Source organism: Moschus berezovskii, chromosome 21 (genome assembly GCF_049115385.1).
Source record: "Moschus berezovskii isolate FMDL1 chromosome 21, NW_MosBer_1.0, whole genome shotgun sequence".
NCBI lineage: Eukaryota > Metazoa > Chordata > Mammalia > Artiodactyla > Moschidae > Moschus > Moschus berezovskii.
Window position 1 is genome coordinate 49,221,039 of NC_142480.1, and position 27,720 is coordinate 49,248,758.

General features: G+C 39.3%; 1 protein-coding gene across 2 annotated transcripts in view; it reads right to left on the reverse strand.

The window, feature by feature from the left end:
• The window catches only part of FANCI (FA complementation group I), a 61,914-nt gene that overhangs the window by 468 nt on the left and 33,726 nt on the right, over positions 1-27,720 (reverse strand). Inside the window, exons 18-37 of one of the 2 annotated variants that reach the window (XM_055417803.2) lie at positions 26,425-26,547; positions 22,647-22,715; positions 18,963-19,064; positions 17,896-18,066; positions 17,698-17,819; positions 17,017-17,181; positions 16,276-16,455; positions 12,442-12,608; positions 12,033-12,109; positions 10,872-10,988; positions 8,721-8,763; positions 7,773-7,900; positions 7,607-7,675; positions 7,328-7,421; positions 6,851-7,038; positions 5,399-5,452; positions 5,256-5,315; positions 2,571-2,639; positions 966-1,061; positions 569-676 (exon numbers count right to left, since the gene is read on the reverse strand). In XM_055417803.2, coding sequence (XP_055273778.2) covers positions 569-676; positions 966-1,061; positions 2,571-2,639; positions 5,256-5,315; positions 5,399-5,452; positions 6,851-7,038; positions 7,328-7,421; positions 7,607-7,675; positions 7,773-7,900; positions 8,721-8,763; positions 10,872-10,988; positions 12,033-12,109; positions 12,442-12,608; positions 16,276-16,455; positions 17,017-17,181; positions 17,698-17,819; positions 17,896-18,066; positions 18,963-19,064; positions 22,647-22,715; positions 26,425-26,547 — 2,202 coding nt within the window. Of the gene's footprint in view, positions 1-568; positions 677-965; positions 1,062-2,570; positions 2,640-5,255; positions 5,316-5,398; positions 5,453-6,850; positions 7,039-7,327; positions 7,422-7,606; positions 7,676-7,772; positions 7,901-8,720; positions 8,773-10,871; positions 10,989-12,032; positions 12,110-12,441; positions 12,609-16,275; positions 16,456-17,016; positions 17,182-17,697; positions 17,820-17,895; positions 18,067-18,962; positions 19,065-22,646; positions 22,716-26,424; positions 26,548-27,720 lie in introns of both variants that reach the window. The other variant, XM_055417799.2, reaches the window with a different exon arrangement.

Here is a 27,720-nt window from a genome sequence, read left to right on the forward strand (position 1 = left end):
GGAAGAATGTAGATTCAGAATTTTTGAGAGGCTAGAAATCCAGGTGGTTGATGTAAACTTCCGGTTTATTCTAGGCACTGGAGGTAAGGAAACACTGGGTTCTGCTTCAGCGATGCTGCAGGGCTCACAGCATGCTGTTGGGACAGGTCTGTTCCTCTCCCTTAAGTCTCAGCAGAGGGGAAAGGAGGCTAAGAAATGCAGTGACCCTCATTCAGAGTAGTGGCCCTACTTTGAATGAAACCATGGTAGAAGAGGAAAAAACTGGTTTTTGAGCCACAATGCTTAGGCTCATAATTTTCCAATGGTTTAAAAGGTTATGGGGTCTTACTGTGTAAGACCTTGTTTTTAACATCCCATTTCTGGAAATGTCCACCCTAAAGGTATACAAGCCTGGGAAATTACGTGTGTGGTTCACCGTTTACAACCTTTTTCTCTTAAGAATGCTTAGTTTCATCTTTGACCACGTTTTGGCCCTTTCTCTGTGGTTGCTCATGGATAGGCTACTGACAACCAGCCAGGAGGGCAGCGGAAGTGTGCTGCACTCCAGTCAGAGCAGGCACTGACTGACCTCTTCATTTTCATCCTCCTCCTCCTGCTGAAGAACCACGTCCAGGACGTTTCCCTTGATCTTGAAGTCACGTGAGGTGCTGAGCTTTATATGCTTCATCAGGTTCACCTGGGACAGGATTGTAAACACAGGCACAGTTTGCTACCAGTAAAACCTGCCCAGGGCTGCCTAAGCCATCCCTGATAAACCCTTCAGTTCCAGAGAAGTAAGTACATACCCACTAGACTTCACATCAGGTTCCCTGTGTCAGTGTTTGGCTTCATGCCATCAGATCAGAAACAGCAAAGAAACGAGATGTAGTCGAGCCCCCACCCAGTGCAAGTGTGTTGCTTCAGTTTGCCAGGTCCCCTCACAGGGTTAAGTGGAAATCAGTAGAAAAATAACAGAATACGCTTACCTTTGACCTCTTAGAAAGGTGGATGAGAAATTTTTCATACTGTTCAATGGCAAAAATGAGATTAGGAATTGGCTTGGTTTCCCGAAGAGCTCTGGCCTACAGGGCAAAGAAGAGAAGACCTGAATTTGGGGTTCGAAGGTGGTAAAGTCCTCTGAAACTGCCTGTAGCAGAACTGTTTGTAGCTTTGAGGGACAGACAGTTTGACTTCCAATGAAATGCACTTTTACTTATATACCAGTCATTAAGATTTTTTTTGACAGTTCAGTTTCATCAAAGGACCTAAACGCCAATGGAGATGGCAATTAATCCTTCTACTTGTAATTCCTAAACGTGTTTTCTAGAGGCTGACTGAGGGAAGGACCATGTGTAGGTATCTGGTTGCCTCTCTGACATGGGATTCTTGTAATGATGACCACTGCACTAGCTGTTTCTGCTCTAGTCTACAGATGCATTTTCACTGCTGCGATTCTCTCTCCCCTCAACTTGAATTGTAGCTTGTAGATCCTTCCATATGTTTCTTATGCATATAGACGTGTTTTTATATTTTTTTAAACTACAAATGAGGACACTGTTCTCATCTTTTTGTCCTTTAACATTATCTTAGAATTCTATATCTGAACATTTAGGTTTGTATTCGCTCATGTCTGCATAGTGTTTTACAGTATAAATATACTATAAAAGCCAACCCTCTATTAGTGGGCATCTTAGTTTTCCCAATATTTCACTTTTACTTAAAACATTACTAGGACTGAATATACACAGGCCTTTACAATTTCTCTATTTTAAAAGTAGAATTGCTGCATTAAAGACTGGTGCATGTGAACAGTTATTGCCAAATGTTCCCCTTGAGAGAGGACTCAATTCTTACTTTGCCAGCAGTGCCCTGGAGAACCCGCTTTCCAGCACCAATCTTTCACATCCTAAGGGGCACTTTTTGCACTCACTAACTTTTCCTAAAATCAGCTCCTTCCCAGTGGTTATCCTAAGCTACTTCCATTTTTGAAGAGGTCAAGATTTCCTGGTACTTCCTGAATAGAGCATATACAGAGGAAAAAGATGTTCCATCTGAACAAAGTCCATGAGCTGAGAAGCAGCCATACACAAATAAGCATTTTCCCCAGCTTTACTGAGATGTAATTCACATACCAACCAGTTTACCCATTATACTGCATATTTTTTGTGTTTCTTTGTGCATTCACAGAGTTGTACAACCATCACAATTTTACAGCATTTTCACACACCCCACCCCCACAAGAAATCCTATACCCATTTTAGCAGGCACCTTCCCAGTTTTTCTAACATCCCCCTAACCACTCCCGCTCCCCAGTTCTAGGCAACCACTAATCTTTCTTTTTAGAGTTGCCTTTTCTGGGCATTTTATATAAATAGATTCATATAACACGTAGTCTTTGTCCGACTGGCTTTTTACTTACATTTTTCAAGGTTCATCAGCAACTTTTTTTTCCCCCAGCTGTACTGCATGGCATGCAGGATCCTAGTTCCTTGACCAGGGATCAAACCGGTGCCCCCCTGTAGTGGAAGCGCAGAGTCCCAACCACCAGGGAATTCTCAGTGGCCACGTCTTGACCACTGTCAGCAACTTACCATGGCTGTGGGACCAGCAGTGGTTTTCTCCTTTTCCCCTGTACATTTTAGGCTCTTACTGTGCTTGTTCTAAAGAAAAGGAAACAAGTTCTCTCATTCCTGAAGGTTTTTCTGTAGAGCTACCAGGCTAGTGGTAATTTTCTAATACAATGATTATAGCAATAACGGGGGAACTCTAAAGGGGGCCAAGTCTGGGTGAAGAGATTATCCTGAAGCAGATGCTGGACAATGGGAAACAGTCTGGGACACTTTATAATCCTCAGATATTTTTCTGCTTTTTGTTGCTGGGAGATATACAGTCTTGTTCTTGGATAGGTCTATCATGTGGAAGTGGGTGTAGGACCCACCATTATTAAAACTAGGGCAGCCAAGGGACTCCTGAGCTAGAAAAGAACTGTCAAGGTGGGAGTAGGACTAGGTGTTCCCTACTGGGATGTTCACTAAAAGGACTAGAGAAAAGACAGGAAGCTGGAGAGGTTGTTCTCAGAGCCATGTGTCTCACATGACAAGTGGTTACAGGCTCCAGAAAGGCTTAAAGGTCATAGAAACACTCTGTTTCCCTATGTTGCAGATAATCAAAGAGCTCATGGAGAAAGGAAGAATCAAGAAGGGGACCAAGAAGTACAGGATTCTGATAAGGCAGGAGAGAACGGACACATGCATCAGAGACCACCCAAGTGTGAGGTACACAAACAGGAACCTTTTACCTGAAGGGGAGTTCTGTGCCCTCTAGGAATGACATACCACGCCCTGTGGGACAACTAACAGAGTTAAAAACAGAGGCCTGCAAATGGAGAGAAATTACACTACTACAGCCATGTGAGAGAGAAGGCTTTGTCTACATGGTATGTTCTGGAAAATAAGAAAATGTAGGGATCCCAGAGATGCTGGTGTGAAACTTATTTTTGGCCCTGGAAGGCAGGGTAGAGGGTGAATACTTTGTAGGGGAGGGGCAGAGAAGCAGCACAGATAGAACGCATGTGACCAAATGGGAAGTGAGCCATCTTCCTAAAAGTTGTACCCCAGATGGGACCTTGTTGAAACTCCCTAAATCAATCCCAGCTGCGGCCTGTTTCTGATTCAGGTAGGACTACAACTGTAGTGGGAAGAGAAGTATCTTTTAAAGGAATACAGTCCTGGGCATGATGCTAAGCTACGGGTTTTGGAACAATGGCTTTCACTGCTTTCTTCTTACTGAGATCCAAGGCTATGGGAGAAAAGAAGGGGCTAAAAGAGAATAAGCAGCTCTTTGAAAGATATGGCAAATGTAATCCAGATTTCTAGATAAAAGTTGGAGGCAGTTAATGGAGCCATGGGCTCCTGACTCATTAAGCACATCTCACAAAGACAAAAAGTGCCTATGGATCAGCTGACTTGTCAAATAAGGCTGTAAGTCAAACACAGATAGAGAAGGGGAGAAATATCCAAGGAAGAATACATAAACCAGTTTTTGTATAATGTAGAAAAAAAGATAGTCTAGAAGGGGCCTAGTGATAGAAGAAAAATTTGAGAATGGGTCAAACACAAAACCCCAAACCTCCCAGCATTTTACATGTCAGTGAGTATCAAGTATGGTTCCAGAGCAGGGGCTGGCCAACTACAACGAAGAGGCCAAATCCAGCTCACTGCTTGTTTTTCAAAAGTTTCATTGAACACAGCCCAAGCTCATTCATTGTATATTGACTATGCTGCTGCTGCTGCTGCTAAGTCACGTCAGTCGTGTCCGACTCTGTGTGACCCCATAGATGGAAGCCCACCAGGCTCCCCTGTCCCTGGGATTCTCCAGGCAAGAACACTGGAGTGGGTTGCCATTTCCTTCTCCAATGCATGAAAGTGAAAAGTGAAAGTGAAGTCGCTCAGTCGTGTCTGACCCTTAGCGACCCCAGGGACTGCAGCCTTCCAGGCTCCTCCATCCATGGGATTTTCTATGCAAGAGTACTGGAGTGGCTTGCCATTGCCTTCTCTGGTATATTGACTATGGCTGCCTTTATTCTACAACGGCAAAGTTTAGTTGTGACAGTGACTCTATGGACTGCAAAACCTAAAGCATTTACCATTTGGCCCTGTGCAGAAAGTTTGCGGACCACTGTCATGGAGTCAAAGAACCCAGTTCGAACGCCGTACCATACAGCACGTGGGATATTAGTTCTCCAACCAGTGATCAAACCCACGCCCCCTGTATCAGAAGCTTGGAATCTTAACCTATCTGTTTTTGGCCTTATGTCTGACAGCTTGGGAAATGATACTCTATGGTCATGTTCATTTCATTGGAACAGCAAATATTTAGAGAACACCTGCCTGGTGTTGTGTTAAGCACTTTCCACAGGTCACCTCATTTATCCTCACTATGCCTGCCACTACTTCACCCACATTCCCGAAGGAGTGGGTTTGGAATCACCCAGAAATAAACCAAGTCACTGAGCCTAAGGATGCATGTTTCTCCTCTGCTCCAACTGCAAGCATACCAAACGCTTTTTCTCTCTAAATCAAACTTTTTTTTTTTTTTTAAAGATTTTCCTGCTGCAAAGACTTCAGGCCTTGGCATGTTCTCAATTGGACACCTCTGGCTTATTTTAAGTAGAAGAAACTTTATATAAGCTCAGCTCAGGTGAGTGAGCAGTCACCTGGGAATATAAAGAGTCCTTTCTCATTTGAAGATACATTGTGATACAGACACTCACTTACCTGTACATAAGAAATAAACGAATAGCATAGAGGGGTCAGATGTGAACCAGACAGCTTCACCTGCAGCAAAGGAGAAATAAATCAATACAACTGTAGGAATAAGATGCTTTCCCCAATTCCTAGGAAAGGCATTCTCAACTCACCAGTTTTTCCATATTTTTCGGAATTCCTGTGGAGCGCTGACACACCTGGAGATACTAACAAAAGATTCCAAGCTTTAGTATTAGGCAGAGGCAGGACACCTACTTTTCTCAAAGGTTTCATAAATTTCTAGGGAAAAGTGTTGTAATCTTGCATGCATGCATGCTCAGTCATGTCCAACTCTATGACCCGATGGACTGTCACCCACCAGGCTCCTCCGTCCATGGGATTTCCCAGGCAAGAATACTGGAGTGGTTGCCATTACCTACTCCGGGGGATACTTTCCAACCCAGGGACTGAACCCGCATCTTGTAAGTTTCCTGCATTGGCAGGCAGATTCTTTATCACTGAGTCACCTGGGAATCCAGGTTTAGTATGCCATTCCTATATAGATGTCCCATGAAACTACAGGTAGTGACTCTGAGCACATGGTGTATGACTATTGCTCTGGCTGGAGAGAGAAAAGTAAATAAGCTACCCAGATTCATGAAGAATCTTAAAGACTCCAGGCTTCCTTTTTTCCCTCCCCTAAGCTCCAAAGCTTCCCAGACAGGAGGCAATGAAAGAGTTCTGTTTCTGACTTGTTCCATTTATTGCTTTAAAAATCCTTCAGGGTGATAGTCCCTTCATCTAGAAAGCCAATGACTTTGCTGTTTTTCCTTTAGAAAAAGCCAATAAAGATTATAGAGGTTCTCAGTATTTCTACCACAGAAGCTAGTTAGCCACATGCTATAGCCAGAGCTGCACCTTCTCATAAATGGCAGCGCTGCTGTTTGGGTACATGGTGTTAGGCGGTCCACCATCTTCCTTGGGTTGTCTGTGCCTTCCTAATATAAGTCATTGCTAGAATTGGAACTAAATTACGTAGTTCCTATCACTCTTGAATGTCTGCTGAGAATCAAATTACTGCAAATACAAAAAAATTTTCTTGTTAACGGATACTAAGAAGCATTAACTTAAACTCAGGGCAAGTATACCTTGTATTTTCAAAAAATAAACTTATTCCCTACTAGTGTACCTGACCTGTGAGGCATTTAACACCTACTTGTTAAAGGACAAACACCTTTTCGGTGTCCAGACTGGTCTGAAATTGTCTAATTTTTTGTATAACTGGAATCAGATTAAAATCTATAGCTAAAAGTTTAGACTCAGTCTTAGAAGGTGTTTGAAAAGGCATTTACACTCACACTCAATCAAGAGGCATTTACATTCATTATACTCAATCATATAAGCAACATACTCATATGCTAAAGAAATACGGAGCTCTAAACACAGATTTAGAATTATGCCCCAACTGTTATTTCCAGGCCTGTGGAGTCATCTGCCATCTACTGGTCAAACTGTGACTTCCAGAGATGTAGACATGAGCTCTGCACTGGGGTGTTCAGCACCAGGGGCAGTGTCCTGGCTGGGTGGGGCAGAATGATGGTGGTGATCGACTCTCCGATACTCACATATTTGACAAGTGCTGTTAGAGTGGTGTACATTTTGCAAAGGTCCTTTAACAAGGTGTCCACACAGCTACCTGATGGCAGGGCTGTCTGCACCAGCTCGTGGAAAAATGTGAGCAGAGTTCCCAACTGTATGATGGTGGTTTTCTCCATGGGACAGTTTGTTAGGGCTGCCTGAGAAGAGGCCTCTTCTGAAAGGAAATGAAGTTAGCACATTCAAACCCAACTGACCTTATTTTCTAGTTCAAGTCAAAGAGATTTAGAAACCAACTAAACATCATTAACTAGGAAGTCTGGATGCAGAATACATTAATAATTATGCTGTCATAAGCCACACTACCTTCTACTTCCATTACTTTGGAAACCTAGCACAAACAGACAGAGCTCAGGGGCTCTGCCTTTATGTTTTTTCCAGTTCAGATCTTAGTTGACTTTGCTTTGATCACAATTCCTGGAACCCCCTCCCTCAATTCATGTTACCTGGCATGATTTTTTGATTTGCTTGTCCCTTAAGCTTGGTGATCAACCAGTCCACTTCTTCTAGGACCTTCTCAGCTTTACTCAGAACAAGCAGCTGTGAAAGAAAAAAATGCCTGGCATGGCTCACTGCACACAGCTGCTGGTGTAACATGACAGCCATGGCCACCTGTGGGTGGGTTATGGGCCTCAGGACTTTAGCCACTGTAATTCACTCCTCACAGGGAATAAAATGGAAGGGATGACAAGGCTATTTCCCAAGTGTCAGGGATCAACACTTACACAGACAGTAGGGGCAGCTGTTTTCAAATTCACCAATGCAAAGTGGTTTGTTTTCTCCACTTCTACATCCTGGGAACGGAAAGAGGTGAGATGTAATGACAGTAAGGCTGTTCCCCTGGCCTCTACTCCCAACTCAGGGTGCCGCACTGAAGGCTCACTACGGCACCTCGTCTATGTCTCCAAGATGTCCATGGATATCCTGGGACAAGTCACGCAGCAGACTAACAGGACTCTTACACGAAACATGGAGGCTGAAGAGCAAACTCAGCATGCCCTTGCAAAAGGAGGCATCCTCTAGGAGTAGGAAGGAAAGAAAATTCAGTTATAATCCACGTCAGTCCTGTAGTAGGTGGGGGTGCCTAACTGGAATGCTAGCCTGTCATGTTTCAGGTACAACATCCCCATGCTGCATACACTCCAACCCAGGCAGCTGGCCCACAAAGGTACACTTTAACCCACGGGTGCAAATGAGGATGTTTCCCATTTATTAGTCACTATCATCACATAACTAGCATACAGTAATATCAGCACCCCAGGACACCCCTCACCTCACCAAGGAAGCTTTCATTCTGCCTTGTAACCTCACATCGCGTTTTGTCTAATTTTGCACTTTATCTCAATAGAATCAGTCAGTGCTCTTCCTGTGTCTGTCGTCTGTTGACTGCTGTGTGCGCCAGACTCCTCCATGTCGTGTGTCAGTGGAGTCTGTTCATTCTCGCTGCTGTGCAGTGTCCCTCTGTGTACACACAGCAAGATCCCTTGGTCCATTCTACTGCTGACAAACGTTTGGGTTTGGTTTTGCCTATTAGTACAGTGCTGCTGGAAGAATTTTCCCACCTGTTTATGCTGGGAATGGAACTGCTTGATCGTAAGCCTATGTTTAATTTTAGTAGTTAAGTATTGCTAAATAGTTTTCCAGAGTGGTTATACCAACTGACATCTCCAGCAGCAGTGAATGAGAGGTTCAACTGCACTATATTCTTACCAACCCTTGGGATTGGTTTTGTGTATTTCTTCCTTTTGGCTACTCTGGTGAATGTGTAATTTTCTAAATGTTGTTTGGTGCTGATGATTTTATATAAAGCCAAAAAAGGAAATATGGCAGGAAACTTACCCCAACTGTTTTCCCTGCAAATCTTAGATGTCCAGGATAACATCTGCACAAACTAGAGATCATTCAGATATTACAGAAACATCCAAAAGACAGACCTAGGTGCTAGCAGACTTAAAGAGCTCTAGGCCTTTCCAAGTCTAAGCAAATCACCTGCTAAAACATGTGCCTGGATCTAAAGTGGTACTCTACTGAAAAATAGCATAAAAATAAGTCCAAAGTTATGAGAAGAATTACTGATTCTTTTCTTAAATATAGCCTATGACTCAGTTCTCAAATGCCCTCATTAAGGGCCAAAGGTCCTGGGGTCTGGGCTGTTATTTGAGCTTTCCTGGCCCCTCCCACCATGGTTTGGGGCTAAAGTGCCCTTCTTCCTCTTCCCATACCCAGCACTCTCCATCTGAGACATCTTTTAAGGATAATAAGCTAACAGAGGCATAGGAGAGTAAGATCCTGGCCACAGTGACAGTCAAATTAGCCTTTAGGAACCAAGAGGCCACAGGAAGTTAAAAGGGAGCAGGGGAAAAAAAAAGAAAAGGGGCAAAAGAAAAGAGTTGGGGAAGCTTCAGGCCGTGGACTAGTAGGTCATGTTTCGCTAGCCACACACTCAGCTTTCTGCTTCAGCAGTTGTTTGGGATAGGCTTCTAGCCACCAAGACACTGAAATGCAGTGATGTTTAAAGGTAAAATGACCAGTAAGAAATCAGGTTTTGATCTGACAGGGAAAAAAAACTTCAGAGGCTAAAGGAAAATTCTCTGTGAACTGATATAAAAATATTTCCCAGAATACAGTGATTACTGTAGAATACAGATGTCCAGAATACAGCGTTAAATGTAATAAATAAAGCAGGATGCTGAACAAGCTTTTGTGTGAAGAGGGTAGGGTTGGGCATAAGAAGCTATATTCATATTGCTGTACAGGAATAAAAGAACTCTTTACAAAAGAAACTAAAAGATATTTACCTACTGGGGAAGAAGGAACAGATGGAGGACACGGATAGAAAGGTGATCATTTCCTGCAAATCTTTTTATAAATGTCTGGTTTTCAAATCATTGAACTTTATAATCCATTCAAAGTTAAAAAACTTTAGACATACTACCCGAAATTATGAGGGGGTGGTTAAAATTTTTTAAATTTCTTCTTTATATTAGCCTTTCCAAATCTATTTTCCTTCAACTGTCCCCATGTTCCAATTCCCTGTGTTTCTTTCCTAGTCTTGGGCTCATTGCAGCAAAAGTAGCAATATGAAAGAATGAAGCTGAAAGTAAAGTGGGGATGCACTGTTCCGATCTAGGATGAAATAAGTAGCAATGGGGATTTTCTTTGGGCTACCTGGAACTAGGACAACAGGAAAGTCAAGTCTGCTTTTTCAGTGCTCAAATGTAACATACCAGGCTGTAGTCTGGCTAGCTCTTCCTAAAAGAAAGGGCTTACACAAGGAGGCCTGCACCTTAGCACTCTCAACTTGTCTCCCCACAGGTCAGGAAGTAGATGTGGGACGACCACACAGCCCTAGGCTCTCAACTACTCTCTATCATCCTTTAAGGAAATTACTCCTGAATGGAACAGATAGACCCACAGAATATGGCACTTCTCTTATTTCACATGTGTGAATGCTGATGTGGGTACATATATTCTTCGTGTATATGTGCCAACCCAAGCACATACACCTAAAATCTATCTGGGTAGAACAGATTCTATTTTAGGACTATAATCATGCTTTCTGATTTATCACCTTTTGTTGAATATCCCCCAAACTCAGAATCAGCTAGTTTTGATGAGAAAGTTAACTGCTGAATGTCAGCGACCTTGATAATTAACATACTTTCATCTTAGAAAACACCAAGGGGGAGGGAGTAGGGAAACACAAGTTAAGAAGGTTGAAGGCCCCACAGATAAACAAACTTTTTTTTTTTTTACAGTGCTTACTGTTTACCCTTGACAGTGGCCAAATAAAAGCAGTAACTACATCATGGTAGAAACACTATGTGTAGGGGGGTGGTACATCTTACAGATCTTATATTAATTCAGGAGCATAACTGGATACATGATTTTAAATAAGCCAGATTTCAAGAGGACATTTAGCTGTACACTGTAAGATATAGTATTCTGGCCTTCTGGGGGATGCAAAGTGGGACTGATTGGTGCTCATACCTCAGCAGAGAAGGGCTTTAGCAGTTTGGACAAGCTGGTGAGAACAGTGACCAGAAGCAGGGCTTCTTTGCTCTTAAAGTCTTCCTCTTGGCTGCTAAGTAAATTCAACAAGGACCTCTGAGAAAGAATACACAGAAACATTAGCAGACATGATACTAGCAAAGAGAAGAGACATCCAGAGATTCCTAAGGCTGGGACAGAAATGACTCAAAAATACCAAAAATCCAAGAGGATAAAATCTGGAAATAAGACCTGGATTGAGCAGGTAGTTTCCTACCCTGTTTGTGATCAGACGTGAGTATTCTCTTGAGAGCTATGGACTCCTCCTCCAAACCCCTGCCACATGTACATTAGCAATGACCTGTGCACCCAGTTTTATTTTAGGCTGTGCCACACAGCTTGTGGGATCTTAGTTCCCTGATAAGGGACAGAACACGGGTCCCATCAAAGTGCTGTGTCCTGACCACTGATTGCCACGGAATTCCAGTGCAGCCAGGTCTGGGTCGTTCACAACTTCCTGAGGCCCATTCACTGACCTGAGGGCTAGACCATACCCCAACACTGGCATTCCCTACACACTTTCCGTTTCCCTTTTCTCTATTCCTCTCTCACCACCCAAAACACTGTTTTTGGTCCATCAGTCTCTTCCCACTACAACGTAAGCTCTGTGAGGGCAGGGTTTTGTCTCTTATTCCTTGCTGTATCTTCAGCACCTGAACAGTTCCTGGCATATGATAGGAACTTTAAAGAAATCCTCTGGGATAAAAGATCCTGATACGTGAGAACTAGTGGTTAATAAAATACAAAAAAAAAAAAACAACAATAAAAAGAACTAGTGGTTAGAACCATCTGACAGACAAAGCCAAGTTACACTCCCTGCATGAGTGGGCTCCTGGCCAGCTCTTTATATAATATCAGCTCAAACAGTGATTCTTAGAGGCAATGAGTGATGCAGATTGGGGTGGCTTGACACACATCCTTCCTGGAATGCTTTTAAATGCATTATCTTTCATTCTCAGAGCTGTCAAGTTGCTTGAATGATGACCCGGAAAAAACTGCTGTCCTACTTGTGGACGGTCTGCCTGTTCTCACCAGCTGGCATGGCTAACAGTCCCTTTCTGAGGACCCTCACAAAGCACAGCAGTCTCCTAAGCGTCTCACCTGAAATTGCCGGATCTGGAAAGCTGCTCTCTGAGAGACACTGACTTCCTCCTCTTCTTCTTCCTTATCTGTGGCATCTAGGAAAGGAAAAGAATGCTATCTGCTTTGAAAGGGGCTTGTTTTTTTTTCCCCCAAGCTAAAATTTTAGGAGGCCAAAAAAGTCTGGAGGCAGCTTTCATTATATTCCTAACATTCTGCAGTTTCTTAAGGCTATATTCAGTTTCCCAGTCCCATCTGTGGTTAAATGGAATCCAGTAAGTGCCAAATCCGAGTCCACTAGATGTCACTCCTTAGCCACACTGGTACTCTTCGCAGGTGTCCTCTGCTAGGCTAAAAACTGGAATCAGAGAAGTTTGGTTGAGAAAGAGAAACTCAGATCAAGCCAAGTTATCAAAACTGAAATGCCCACCCAGAGCCTTGAGAAACTGATGACACTTGGGCTGGTAGAACTGCTGCACGGCACTGAGTATCTTCTGTAAGCCCTCCAAGCAGAGCAGCGAGATGTTCTTTCCTTTTTCCTTCTTTCCCGACTCTTCCACTGAGGTAGGGATTGAAGTGTATCTCCAAAGCAAGACCCTGGGGAAAAGTGATTTTATTTTCAAAGTCAAGTTCGCTGAGATACAATTTACATACAGTAAAATTCCCATCCTGTAAATGTATGGCTCTGCTGACTCACTTCTAGTCGTGTACTCATCCCCCTCAATCTAGATATTTCCATCATCCCAAAAGTTCTCATGTGCTCCTTTGCAGTCAGTTCTTTCTCTTTGATTTCCCAGGCAACCACTGATCTGTTTCCTGTCCCAGTGGTTTTACAATTTACAAACTATCATATAAAAATGGTATCACTCATTATGTAGCTTTTGGAGTCCAGCTTTGCTAACAGCATATGGTTTTGAGATTTACCTATGTTGTTGCACGTATTGGTAACTTGTCGCATTTTACTGCTGAGTAGTATTCCAGGGTATGAATGTACCACAGCTTGCATATTCACTGATTTATCATCTTTAGGTTGTTTCCAGATTTTGCTATTACAGATAAAACTACTATATACAAACTTTTATAAGAACATCTGCTTTCATTTCTTTTGGGTAAATACCTAAGAGTGGCATGGGTGTATCATAAGATAGGTGTGTGCTTAACTTTTTAAGTAATTGCCAAATTATTTTCCAAAGTGGCTGTACCATTTTACATTTATGTCAACAGTGTGTAAGAGTTTAAATTCTGGGTGTCCCTGGAGGCTAAGTGGTAAAGAATCCACCTACCAATAAGGAGACATGGGTTTGATCCCTGATCTTAGAAGATTCTACATACAGTGGAGCAACTAACTACTTGAGCCTGTGCTCTAGAGCCCAGGACCTGCAACTACTGAAGCCTGTGAGCTCAAGAGCCTGTGCTCTGCAACATGAGAAGCCACTGCAATGAGAAGCCTGTGCACTGCAACTACAGAGTAGCTCCCGCTCACTACAACTAGAGAAAAGCCTGCACAGAAAGAAGAGCCAGGGTAGCCAAAAATAAATACATAAATAAATATTAAAAAACCAAAAAACAAGGAGCTTAAATTCTTCCACATCCATGACAATACTTTGGTATAGTCAATCTAAACTTTTAGGTATTTTAATAGGTGTTTACACCGAGGAAACCAGAATTGAAAGAGACACTTGTACCCCAATGTTCATCACAGCACTGTTTACAATAGCCAGGACACAGAAGCAACCTAGATGTCCATTGGCAGACAAATGGATAAGAAAGCTGTGGTACATATACACAATGGAATATTATTCAACTATTAAAAAGAATACATTTGAATCAGTTCTAGTGAGGTAGATGAAACTGGAGCCTATTATACACAGTGAAGTAAGTCAGAAAGAAAAACACCAATACAGTATATTAACACATATACGTGGAATTTAGAAAGATGGTAATAGTGACCCTATATGCAAGACAGCAAAAGAGACACAGATGTAAAGAAGAGACTTCTGGACTCTGTGGGAGAGGGTGAGGGTGGGATGATTTGAGAGAATAGCACTGAATCATGTATATTATCATATGTGAAATAAGATCACCAGTCCAGGTTCGATGCATGAAACAGGGTGCTCAGGGCTGGTGTACTGGGATGACCCTGAGGGATGAGATGGGGAGGGAGGTGGGGGGCGGGGTTCAGGATGGGGAACACATGTACTCCCATGGCTGATTCATGTGAATGTATGGCAAACCACTACAATATTGTAAAGTAATTAGCCTCCAATTAAAATAAATAAATTTAAAAAAAAGTGTTTAGTGATAGCTCATTGTGATTTTAATTTGCATTAACCTAGTGACTAATTTAGAGAAGGAAATGGCAACCCACTCCAGTGTTCTTGCCTGGAGAATCCCAGGGACAGGGGACCCTGGTGGGCTTCTGTCTATGGGGTCACAGAGTCGGACACGACTGAAATGAGGCAGCAGCAGCAGTGACTAATTAGGGCTTCCCTTGTAGCTCGGCTGGTAAAGAATCCTCCTGTAATGCGGGAGACCTGGGTTAGATCCCTGAGTTGGGAAGATCCCCTGGAGAAGGGAAAGGCTACCCACTTCAGTATTCTGGCCTAGAGAACTCCATGGATCATACAGTCCGTGGGGTCGCAAAGAGTATGTTGATCATCTTTTCGTGTTCTTATTTGTCATCTAGACATCTTATTTGGTAAAGTGTCTGTTAAAACACTTTATCCATTTTCTCAATTTGATAGTTTTCTTAACAAGTTTGAGAGTTCTTTATATACTCTGGTTACCAGTCCATCATCAGACACATGTTTTGCAAATATTTCCTGTTAATTTGCGGCTTGCTTTTAAATTTCCTTCGGAGTGTTTTTCAAGGAACAGAATTAAATTTTTAAAAAATACTGATTGTGCTTCTGGTATTATACCTAGGAAATTTTTTACCTAAAACAAGGTTGCAAAGGTTTTCCTGTCTTCTAGATGTTTTACAATATTTGGTTTTACACTTATGCCTCTGATTCAAGTCAATATTTTGTTATAACATGAGAAATGGATCAAGGTTCCTTTTTTTCCACATCAGTTCAGTTGCTCAGTCGTGTCCAACTCTTTGTGACCCCATGGACTGCAGCACGCCAGGCTTCCCTATCCATCACCAACTCCCAGAGCTTGCTTAAACTCATATCCATCGAGTCGGTGACACCATCCAAATGTCACATACTCTGTCTTCCCCTTCTCCTGCCTTCAATCTTTCCCAGCATCAGGGTCTTTTCAAATGAGTCAGTTCTTCACATCAGGTGGCCAAAGTATTGGAGTTTCAGCTTCAGCATCAGTCCTTCCAATGAATATTCAGGACTGGTTTCCTTTAGGATGGACTGGTTTGATCTTGCAGTCCAAGGGACTCTCAATCTTCTTCAACACATCAATTGATTCAAAAGCATCAATTCTTATGGCACTCAGCTTTCTTTATAGACCAACTCTCACATCCATACATGACTACTGGAAAAACCGTAGCTCTGACTAGACAGACCTCTGTTGGCATAGTCATGTCTCTGCTTTTTAATATGATGTCTAGGTTGGGCACAGCTTTTCTTCCAAAGAGCAAGCGTCTTTTAATTTCATTTTTTCACATATTCCTGTACAACTGTTCCAGAAATACCTGTCTGAAAAGACTTTTCTTTCTCTATTCCATTACCTTGGCACCTTTGTCAAAAGTTCAAAGACCATACTTGTGTGGATCAGTTCTGAACCATCTGTTCCACTGATTCTGGCAATACCTCACTATCTTAAATACTTATTTAATGTTCTATAATTACTGATTAAAGTCAAGCTGGATGACAGTGTTATTCAAGTCTTCCACATCCTTCCTGATTTTCTAATTCTACTGATTACTGAGAGAGATAGATTATTATTTGTGTATTTCTCCTTCAGTATTACCGGTTTTGCCTTAAGTATTCTGAAGCTGTTATCAGGTGCTGTTAAGTACATATACATTTAAAACTGTTCCGTCTGCTTGATAAATTATTTAGTCATTATTCCTGGTATTAGAATAACATTTTATTTGTGGCCAACAATCCACACCAAAATAGGACTAGGAAAAAAACCCCAACATAGTAAGTGACTGCACTTCCACCTTTGGGTATGCCCAACTTCAAACTACCTTCCTCCCCACCCAACTTCAAACCACCTTCCTCTCCCCACCCCCCTCGCTGATTTCCTCTCTTGGAAATGCCACAGCAAGTGGAACAGGTCTCTAAGGGTGCATGGGGCTTACCGAGTTATGTCACAGAGGTTCTGAAAGACCTTCTCTGGGTTTTGGCCATCAGGGCCACTCACATGCCCTGTTTCCTTTAGCTGCTGGACCTTCTGCAGAGCCACATTCACTGCGTAGCGCATGAACTCATTGCTGGACCTCAGAACTGACAGGCTCTCTTCATGACTCTGGGTACTGTCCCTAGACAGGAAAAAAGAGACAGAAAGATTCCCCTGCTACTGGGACCTGAAATTACATTTTCTAGGGACAGTTCACAATAGCACCCAGCCAGCTCTAAAAGACAGACTCCAGGCAGCCCACGCCAGAGTCACTGCCAAGGCTGTCTTTCTACAAATATTATTCTCAGCGTTACCTCCCTTTCTCCCCCTTCCTCCAATCCTTTAACTGTGACCAAATTTAAAGCTCTTAGTTAACTTTAATGATTTTTTTTGTTGTTCATTTTTTTTTTTTAATTCAGGCTTTTCTTTCCCCTCTATGACACTTAGGTTGATTTCTTGGAATACATTCTATCTTTTCATCCACTAGTTCACTGTTTCTTAAGTTCCCTTTAGTAATTCAAAGTATCTCTTTAAATGCCTACGTGGGATTGTTCTGCTTTCAAGAAAATTACAACACCCTTGACTTACTTTTTACTGTATATATGCTAAGAATTATGAATCCAAACTAGGTAATATCAGTGACCCTCAGTAGGTGTTTTTACCTTCACCTTAAGGCTGTTGTTGCTCTTTGTTAGAACCTTACCTGAAAAGAGCTGTGAGAAGGTCAGACACAAATTTCATGGACAAAAAACTATCGGTTGTTCGGATGGCCATTTTCATTTTGCCTTTACCAGATTTTTCGTTAAGGATGTCAGAGAGCTTCTTGTAACACATAAATAAGCTCAGAATCGTTTCAAACTTAGTCTTACTGTATAAAAGGAAAAAGAGACCAAGGACAGGTATCAGAATATTATGGTTTACTTTCAAAACAGTAATAAGGAAATCACAATACTTCTTTAGATGTCTTACTTTAGACCCAATATTACAAATGAATGGATCTTCACTATTAACACAGTACTCCTAGGTAATACCAATTTGGGTCATTTCTTTTCCTCCTTTATTTGTATCAGTCATCGCAGAGAATGAAAGTTCAATACTACCACCAATCAAAATTTCTCTATTAAAATCCGGGGTTGTTATTTTCAAGGTCTGGGAAATGTTCAATAAAGTAAAGCCTGATGGAAAGACAAAATTCACGAGCCTGTTTGGCACGTGCTTTGATATTCCCTGGTAGAAAGAACATAGTTTGGTCTTAGGCTAGAGATCCATCTAAGAGATAGTGTCATGGGCTGTGGTCTGTTCATACCTAGCCTATTGTTAGTATTAAGAAAACACACTCCCACACACAAAATGAACTACAAGTAGAGTTACAGTAACACCCTACCTGAAATTACTTATGAAGAAATTATATTCTATTAGAACCTCACAAATTCCCATAACAAGAGAAGCGCAGATATTATTTTTGATGCCAATACCAGTGCTCTGAGAAAAGTCTGCTGATTTGTCCTAAAAGACACAAGATAAAAATTAATAAGCTACTAAAAACCTCCATTACTCAACACAGCTGAGACTTAGCAATTACCAGTTCGAAGTCCTCTAGTTCACTCTTAATCATTCTATTCGTAATAGACTCCAACATATCATCTAAGTATTGGTAGAACCCCTCTTCCTCCTCCTCCTCTTCTTGCTGTAATGGTACCACTCTGCTCTTATACCAGGCCAAACAGTGTTGAATACAACATAGCAGATAATCCTGTAGAAGAAAATAGAATAACTGAATATTCTTGAGTAAAAGATAACCTATCAAGCTGTTGATAACTGACAAATAATCCTTATCTATAAGGCTAAATAAATTTATTCATTAGCACCACAAATTAAGACAATCTGGAGTTAAAAACAAAACAAAACAGAAAAAAAGAATTGAACTAACAGAGCCATTGTTTTCTGGCCTTTCCCAAAGGCACTGGCTTCACAAGTAGCTGACACCTAAGAATGTAACATCAAATGTGCTATCTCTGATCTGGTACAAATACCAAGGAGCCAGGTTGTGAAATTAAATCCTCTCCAGCACCTTTGAGTCCCAGAGGCTATTCTAAACATATGGGTTTGGGTTGAGGGAATCTTTGGGAGACCACCACAGCTTCTCTGACCTAGGCTGAGGACATCTGTTATAAGTCACTTGGGAGTCTGTTTCTATCTTTCTTCACTGTCTTTCTGAGGCTAGACGAGAATAGAAAACCAACCTGTCTCAGTTCCTCTGAAGGTTCAACAGAATGCCAGTTCTAGCTCAGCCTTAATCATACAATCCAGACTAATGAAGCAGATCCCCTGGTTTCATCTGCTTCTGGGTAACCTCCTCCCAATTCTAAAGTGTATCTATTTAATACTTGCAATCAGAGAGCCATTAATAGGAGGTAAAATGCTCCTTGGGAGAAGTGATGGGTGCCTTGATTATTAGTCAAGCGTTGACAAGCAGATATCTCACCACCAGAACCAAGGTGGTGATGGGTCAGGGAAGAGTCAAGAGTAAAAATTCACTGGGAGTACCAGGTGTTTCACAGAGAAGTCATCTCTTTCTGAAGCTCAACCATATCAACAGGGCTGGTAGTTTAAAAATAATGGTTATGGGAGGAGGAAAGAAAGTCTCACCAGTGGTTCCTGTAGAGAGACCTGATCTCCTTGGGTCAGAATACAAGCTTCTAATTTCAGAGGAGGCAGTACATCAGGTTCTGGCTCATAGAACTGTTTCAACTGTGTATGGGAAGGAAAAAGACACCACGGCTCATGAATGCTTTTCACTTTTTTAATTGGTCAAGCTAATGGCAACTTTAATGTCTAATGCTTTCTAAGACATTATTTCCCAACTGTCCAAAGAACACTGCAGGAAAATCTATAGCTTTGGCTCAACCCCAGCGTTCCTTTGCCCTTGCATCAGGCAGTGCACTGACTGAGATCTTTCCTAGTCCACTTCATTACCTCTCCTATAAAACACCATGCTCTCTCACACCAGTTACTTAATTTGTATAGGCTATCAAGCACTTTCAATACAGCTTGGTTGTTAAGAATAGAGACTCTAGAGTCAGACAGACTGACTCTAAAACCCAGTACCACCACTTATTAATTCAATAAAGGTAGATGTCTTGGTCCCTCACCTGTGAAATGAGGATATTATTAACATAAGCATAAACATCTGTATAAGATTAAATGTGCTAACTCACGTAAGGAGCTTCAAATACTATTTAGCACATAACAGAGCTCAAAAAAAGTTAGTTAACTTAGCCATAAAAAGAAATGATGCCATTTACAGTGAAAAAGATGGACCTGGAGATGACCATACTAAGTGAGGTCAGACTGAGAAAGACAAATACTATATGATATCACTTGTATGTGGAATCTAAAATGATACAAATAAAACTTATTTACAAAACAGAAATAGATTCACAGACCCAGAAAACAAACTTATGGTTATCAAAAGGGAAAGGGGGTGGGGAAAGGATACATTAGGCCTTTGGGATTAGCAGAAACAAACTACTATATATAAAATAGATAAATAAGATCCTACTGTATAGCACAGGGAATTATATTGAATATACTGTAATAACTCATAACGAAAAAGAATATGTAATTGAACAACTTTGCTGTATACCAGAAACAAATATATTGCAAATCAACTGTACTTCCATAAAAACAAAAAACACATTAATTGCCATTTTCCTCTTTTTAACTTTTGGAGTCTATATAATTTTATTGGTCCACATACTAACCTGAGTTGGGAAGCACTGCTCTATGCTTTCAGTCATAACTTGCCATGTTAATGTGCAAATGCAGATGGACTGATCATTAGTTTGAAAGATAAAATATAACTAACAAGATATAAATTTTATATAAGATCAGGTCCAAGGCCCACTGAAAAACTTTTGATAAATACTGTAAGACCTTCCAATGATTTCTCCACTTTCAAATGGAGCTTCTTTAGCAGAATTAGCACAAAGCAATGGCATAGAAAAGGAGGAAAAGCGAGAGGGGAAGAGAAGTTCCATTTATAGCAAAATGGTGGACTAGGGTTTAGAGAAACCCTCACAGTAAAGAACAATAAAAAATACTGCATTAAAATTTTTATATAGATACATTTATTAAATAGCCAAAATGAAAGAAAAGTAAAAGGAATAATAAAATTGAAAACAGAGCCTAGGGTCCTCATAGGGTTGTATTAGAGAGAGTATCTAGATTGTATCAGAGACCTTCACAGAAAGCTGGAATTCTCAAAAGCAGATATCCTTAGTGGATGAACCTAAAAAATAAATCCACCACATGGAGGAAGATAGTGGGGGGATATGTACTTACCTAACTACCTCTGACTTCAGGTGAAGGGAAAAAGTCTCCTCAGGGACTTTCTAACTATAAGTTAGTCTCCAAATATAGCTGGGGCTAGAATTCACATGACTTCAAATATAGGGTTATTTTAGAGTTAATATTGTTCAAATCATTAGACAATATAGCTGAAAGTTTAAAGAAAGTGTTTAACTTTGAAATAAGGGGGAAAATGGAATAAAGGAAACTTCAAATTTTACATAAACCAGAAAAAGAGGGAACATCCCCAATCATGTTACTAAGCTCATACTAAACCAAAGAAATTCAGTATGAAAAATGAAAATTATAGGCCCTTCCTTCTTGTAAAGATATATGTATGTCCTAAATGGAAACCAAACCCAGTAGTGTATAAAAAAGGTAATATAATCAATTTGAGTTTATTCTAGGAATGCAGTGTTTTTTTAAAAGATCAAATAATATAATTCATCAAGGTAACAGATTAAAGGAGAAAAATCATATGGTCATCTCAATAGATACAGAAAAGCATCTGATAAAATTTAACATGCATTCAAGAGTAAAACAACAGAACTGAAATGGCAGAAGAAAGTAAACTTGAAGACAGATTATGAGAAAATATAAAATCTGAAAACAGTGTAAAAATATTGAGGAAAACTGAACCAAGTCTCAAAGATCTGTGGAACAGTATCAGGCATTCCAATATACGTATCACTGAAGTCCCAGACGGAAAGGAGAGAAAGAGGGGATAGGAAAAAATTATCTGATGAAATAATGAACGGACATTTCTCAAATTTGGTGACAAGCATCAACTTACAGATCCAAATATCTTAATCAACTCCAAATAGGAGAAACACATGCTTTGGCTCTTGTGCCAGAAGATCTAAGTTCAAATTCTAGCTCCATCACTTATTAACTGTGAGACCTTGGGCAAATTAAATTATTTAACCTCTTGGAGTCTTAAAACATACATCTGTAAAATGGAACTAAGCAGTTATTTCACAGGGTTTTGTGAGGACTAAATGACATCATCCACCATACACCATTCATAAATTACTTGGCCCTCTGTAAGTGCTAAACATTAAGTACTCTTGTTATTACTATTAGTACACATAATAGTCTCTTGAACTCTCTCAACATATATTAGAAAAAAAAAAATCATACAATGAAATATTATTTAGCCATAAAAAGGAATAAAGTACTGATGCACCCTACAATATGGATGACCCTTGAAAACATCACGTTAAGTGAAAAGAAGTCAGTGATAAAAGACCACACATTGTTTGACTCCATTTATATGAAATGTCCAGAATAGGCAAATCTATAGAGAAAAAGAAGACTGATGATTGCTTAGGGGTAGAAGGTTTGAGGAAGGATGGGAGAATTAGAGGGGGGTAGCTAAACGGTGTGGTTTTTTCTGAGGTGATAAAATGTTCTCAATTGACTATGGTGATGGTTGTACTTTGTGAATACACTAATTCAAATAAATGCTTAATAATAAATGTTGAGAGTAAAAAGGTCTTTTTCCCATCAGAAACTCTTCAGCTAAATTCTTCTCATCTTGATGGTCCTTTGAAATATTTCATAATTTGCAGCTTTTTAAAAAAGCTGAGAAATACAGAAAATAACCTAATAGACACTCATGAATATGTCACTCAGATTTAAGAAATGTCAATATTTTACTGTTTTCTCCAAATCACTCTTCTTTATCAGAAATAAACATAATAGATACTATTGCTGATGGCCTTTGTATAAATGGTTCTACAAAATGTCCTTCTGACTTAGGATGTTAACTGAGAAGGTTAATTGTCAGATGATGGCAATATGGTAGACAGATAAACAGTGATTAAAATAAAACAACATGAAATAGCATCATGTACCCTAGGCATGTTTGCAATGTACCAATGGACTAGTTTGGAATTATTTTATATTTTGAAAATTATGAAAAATGTAAATTATTTAATGCCTTGGTACCTGTTCCCTTATATCCATGAAAATATAATTTACCTGTGAGAGCAGAGTTTGCATGACTGAGTTAGCTAGCTGAGAATTCCTTCGAAGGACATCATAGAACCCCTAAAAGCAATCAGAGGACAAATAAGCTCTCTATCACAGTCACTAGTGATTTGGACAATCTTAACTTTAAAATAACTTTGTATTTCTTTACCTATTCTCAGCTCTCTGAAAAAAAGATGGAGGCCGTATATGCTAGAGGAAGAAACAATTCAGAAAGTTTAGGTTACTGGCCTAAGCTAACGTGAGATCTCTGACAATGAGAACCGGATTATAAACTGACTATAATCTTCACAACTGTTAGACATCAAGTCTCGTCTGGCTTTGGGGTACTTTTCCCTTTCCCAGACCTCATTTTTACCTCTTATCATACATTAGCAGCCTTCCTTTTTAGGGCACTCCCCCTAGTCTCCAGTGATTCAAAAGTGCCTCCTGGACCTAAGCACCCTAATGTGAAGGACTATGACATTTCTTCCCATCCAAAATGTCCCAGTCTTAGTTTAAAACTGCTCAGATTAAAATCCTGGGGAGGCTTTTCTTTTTGGAACCTGAGAAAGAGGTTATATAGTCCACCAGTGAGAAACAGAAAATGAGAATTGACATCCCCCTATTTTTTTTAAACAAAGGATGATCAGCCCTAGTAAGTATTAGGGTATTTTATAAAAGTATAATGGCAATAAAAAGACAGTTGTGGTCCTGGCAAAAAAATTACAGAAAAATAAAATGCATAGCATACAAACAGAAAGACTCAGTACACATAAAAGAGGCAATAGATTATATCTGAAGAAAGAAATGGCTAATCTGGGAGGAGTTGGGTCTTTATATATTAATATAAAAGTTGCAGAACAATTAAGTAGTTAAACAAAAGCATTAAAAAAAAAATAGAAGAAAATGCTGGTAAATATTCACTGGAAGGATATGGACTCTAAACAAAAGAGACAGTAGGTATCTCAAAGGTAAAGATTACAACCAAACTGTAAAATCTAAATTTCTAGCTCTAAAATGATTAAAAAAAAAAGCAAATGGCAATCGGGTCTGTACTTACAAGTATGACAAAAGGTATTTATGTTAATAATACATAAGAGTTTTTACAAATCAGAAGTACTGACTTAAGTCTTTGATGAATAAATGAATACCAATATCCTAACAGATTTAAGTCTATGAGACATTACAAGGTAATTTTTTAAATTTGGAGCTAAATAAGGGTTAAGGGTTTCTTCTTTTTAATACGGATGACTGTGGAGAAGAGTTAACTTAGTAGTCTGAGACTGCTATCCTTGGTAAGGTCTGCTTCCAAGGTTAGCCCCTGGCTGATGGCTGTGAATCTGACTGATAAACAGTTTCTTATACTGATCTAAAACTCCCAAAACAATGAGAAGTTTATTGTGCCTAAACTGTATAAACAATATAGTTTATGTTCTTAAAGAGGAAATATCGTTTCCTGTGGACTTTACCCTATGAGCCTCTCGCTTGTGCTATTTTTTGCTTTGTATCCTTAACTATAATCTTAGACATGAGAACAAATATATGCTGCTTTATGACTCCTAAAGAAATTTTTAAATAGAGGTGGCTCTGGGGACCCCCCCCAATATAACAAACAATTGTTCCAGCATTGTTTGTTGAAGACTATCCTCTTTCCATTGAATTACCTTGGGATCTTTGTCAAAACTCTACTGACCAACTTTATACTTTTTAATTATGCTGTTCATCTTAGAGGTGGTTTACATTCCATATAACTTTTAGAACCAACTTCTTAATTTCTACCCAAAAAGCCTGGGATTTCACTCAATTTACAGATCTTTCTGATACTTAAAAATATTGACGATATTGAGCATTCTATTCTGTGAACACTGCATATCTTTCCAATTACTTAACTCTAATTTTTCTCTGTGATATTTTGAGGTCTTCAGTGTACATATCTTACATATACTTTGTGGAACCTCTCCGTAAGTATTTTTCATCTACTATAAATATTACTTTCAATTTTGAACTGTTTGTTGCTAGTAAGCAGAACTATAATTGACTATTACATGGTTACTGATCTTCTATTCTACAACCTTACTATATCATTTTTGGTAGACTCTTTGGTATGGTCTATGTACACTATGTAAATCAAGGCATAAATCTCTTCATACTTTCAAATCTCTGAGCCTTTCTTTTTCTTGCCTTGTTGCATTGAATCAGACCTTCACTTCAATGTAGAACAGAAGTTTTGTGAACAAATATCCTTGTTCCTGACCAGAGGAGAAAACATTAAGTTCTCTATTTAAATTAGATGTAGGATTCATAGACACCTTTTATTAAATAAGAGAAATTTCCCCTCTAATCCTCATTTGCAAAGAGTGTCTGAGATTCTTCATCACAAATAAATGTTAAAACAAAGGTATTTTTAATCATTAAAAAAAAAGAATTCAGTGCTTGACAGCATATGCTATAGACTTTAAGATGTTCTATCTTTAACCCGACAATGTGGTCATTCACAGTGGTACATTACTGTCAAACATTCAATGTGGTACAATAATATTCATAGTGAAAAACTGGAAACCACAAAAATGTCCCCAAAATAAAGAAAAGTTAAATAAATTACTGTATACATAAAGAGCACTTTTTAGCATTCAAAATTATGTGGCAAAGAACATTTAATAAAATAGGAAATGGTTACAGCATAATATGAAGAGGTAAAAAGCTAGAGAAATCTATGATTCCAATTTTGTATAAGTATACATATGAGTGGTAGGACGAGTAATAACAAAATTTTTTTTCTGTACTTTTTATATTTTTTACAATAAACCTGAAAAATCCAATGTCAGGTATGGTTTCTGGCAACTACAGTAGCTCAATAAATGCTATTTTAAAAATGCCAAATGAAAGCATAGCTGTTCTCTGAAATGACTTGTACTTAATCTACCTGCTAGATTATCTAATGTTCCCATCCTATGAAATATGTGTGCTGAAGCACAGAGCACACTAAATGCTAGAAATTGTACTGCAGTCTCCCATGACTGCAGACTTTTGTTCCTCTGACTGAATTATATCCTAATTACAAGTCAGTAGTAATATTTGTTCCACTCATTTTTTGCTAATTGTACTGTCATTATGTAATCTACTCAAGACATTCTGTAAACTGTTGGAAACCAAGAGCAAAACGACAAAGAAGCTGTTTGGGTGAATTCCCTAGCAGTTCAGCTGTTAGAACTCTGCTCTTTCATTGCTGAGGGTGCGTGTTCAATCCCTGGTCAGGGAACTAAGATCCCACAAGGCATGCAAGTATGGCCAAAAAAAAAATAAAATAAAAACCCACTAAAAACACAAACAAAAAACCCCAAGAAGTTGTTTTTATGAAAACTAAGTTGAATGTTTTGGAAATATTTAATAAAAGTAAATCTGTAAAACTAATTTCTGATGGATTGGGGGAGGGGTAAGACAATTCTAAAAATGGAAAAAACTGAACACATTTAGAAGATTTCTCTACTAAGACTAATCTGGAGTATTTTTCATACTCAAAAGCAAAAGAACTTTTCCTTAAAACAAATGGCTGGTAAATTAACAGTATACTTAAATATTTCAAATGAAAACATTTAACATGTTTCAACTATTCTTCATGCTTCCTCACCTTCAATGAATTTTTGGCTAAGCCATCACTGACTACTAGTCCTCACTGCACTAAATAAGAGCCTATCTACTGTACTTTGATAAGAAAAATTATTAAAATTAAAAGGATCAGTGCAGCTGGGGAGTGGAGTACTACATCGCTTTCACCCTACTGATTTACCTCATAAAGCATGAGTCGAACATCAGCCTGCTGACCTAAGCATCTCTTCAAACTATCCATGATCTCAAGGCAAAAGGTCTCATTGGCGACGGAGTTGTAACGGCTATGGATATCCACATGGACCTGAAAGGAAGAGAGGTCAGTTCATGTAGATCTTACCTGAGTAAGTATTAACAGTTCCATGAAGGGGTAAAACGAGTTGGTATTTTTGGTCAAAGAACCTTATATTTAGCTTTCCCCATATGGCAAAACCCAGGGCTGAGGCAGACATTATAATCATTATCAGGCCATGATAAGTATCTTATTACATTCTGGAATAAGAATTTCCAAGCACTTAAAAAAATTAACTTTCTCATTCCTTAAGATTTTCCTTGGCAATGTGGTACAACAGTATTCCTAAGTCACCTACTTAGGAAGGCACACAGATTATTTCATGCCACTAGAATTTAGTAGTCATAATAAACTTGATTTCTTAAAAGGCTAAGGATTGAGCTCTTCTGAGGGTTCCATGAACTCCTGAGAGATTTAGAGGCAGGTAGTTTTGTTTAGATATGGACATGACAAAGAATAATACTGCCTGTTTGATTTACATAATAATTTCAGCAATTATAGACCAAGAACCCTAATCCTTACTTCAGGCATTTTAGTGAGGTAGTTAATATTGACTGACGTCAAATCCTAATTCTACACTTTACTAGCTATATCACTTTGGGCAAATTATTTAATCTCTCTCAGTCTGTTTTCTTATACTTAAAATGGGGATATTAACCATACATAAATGATATCCAGTGTTCCTAATATTTAATCTATGGCATAAGTTATAAACAAAAGTGGTGAGCTGTTGCAAAAGCAATAAAGGATTCCTAAAGAAACTGCTGTACAAATGTCTCTTATTTACAAATCATAGTAGTACTGAATTTAAATGACAAAGACAATTTTACTGCCGCAAAGCCTAGATTATCAAATTATTGCAAAAAGCTTTGTTTTCTGATTACAGGTTTTATCAGGTGTGCAAATAAGTATAACTATAAAACTGAGGACAATAACAGTATTTAGCTAGAGGATTGCTGTGAAGGTTAAATGAGAAAATAAATGTAAAGCACTTAGCATAGTGTCTAGCACAATGCTGTCCATTAGAAACACAATACAAATTACAAATGCAAGCTGTATATATATTAAAAGAGTAAAAAGAAATTGGTGAAATTAATTTTAATATTTTACTTAACCCAACATAGCCAAAATATCCTCTCAACACATAATCAAAATAAAAAATTATGAAGTATTTTACACTTTTAT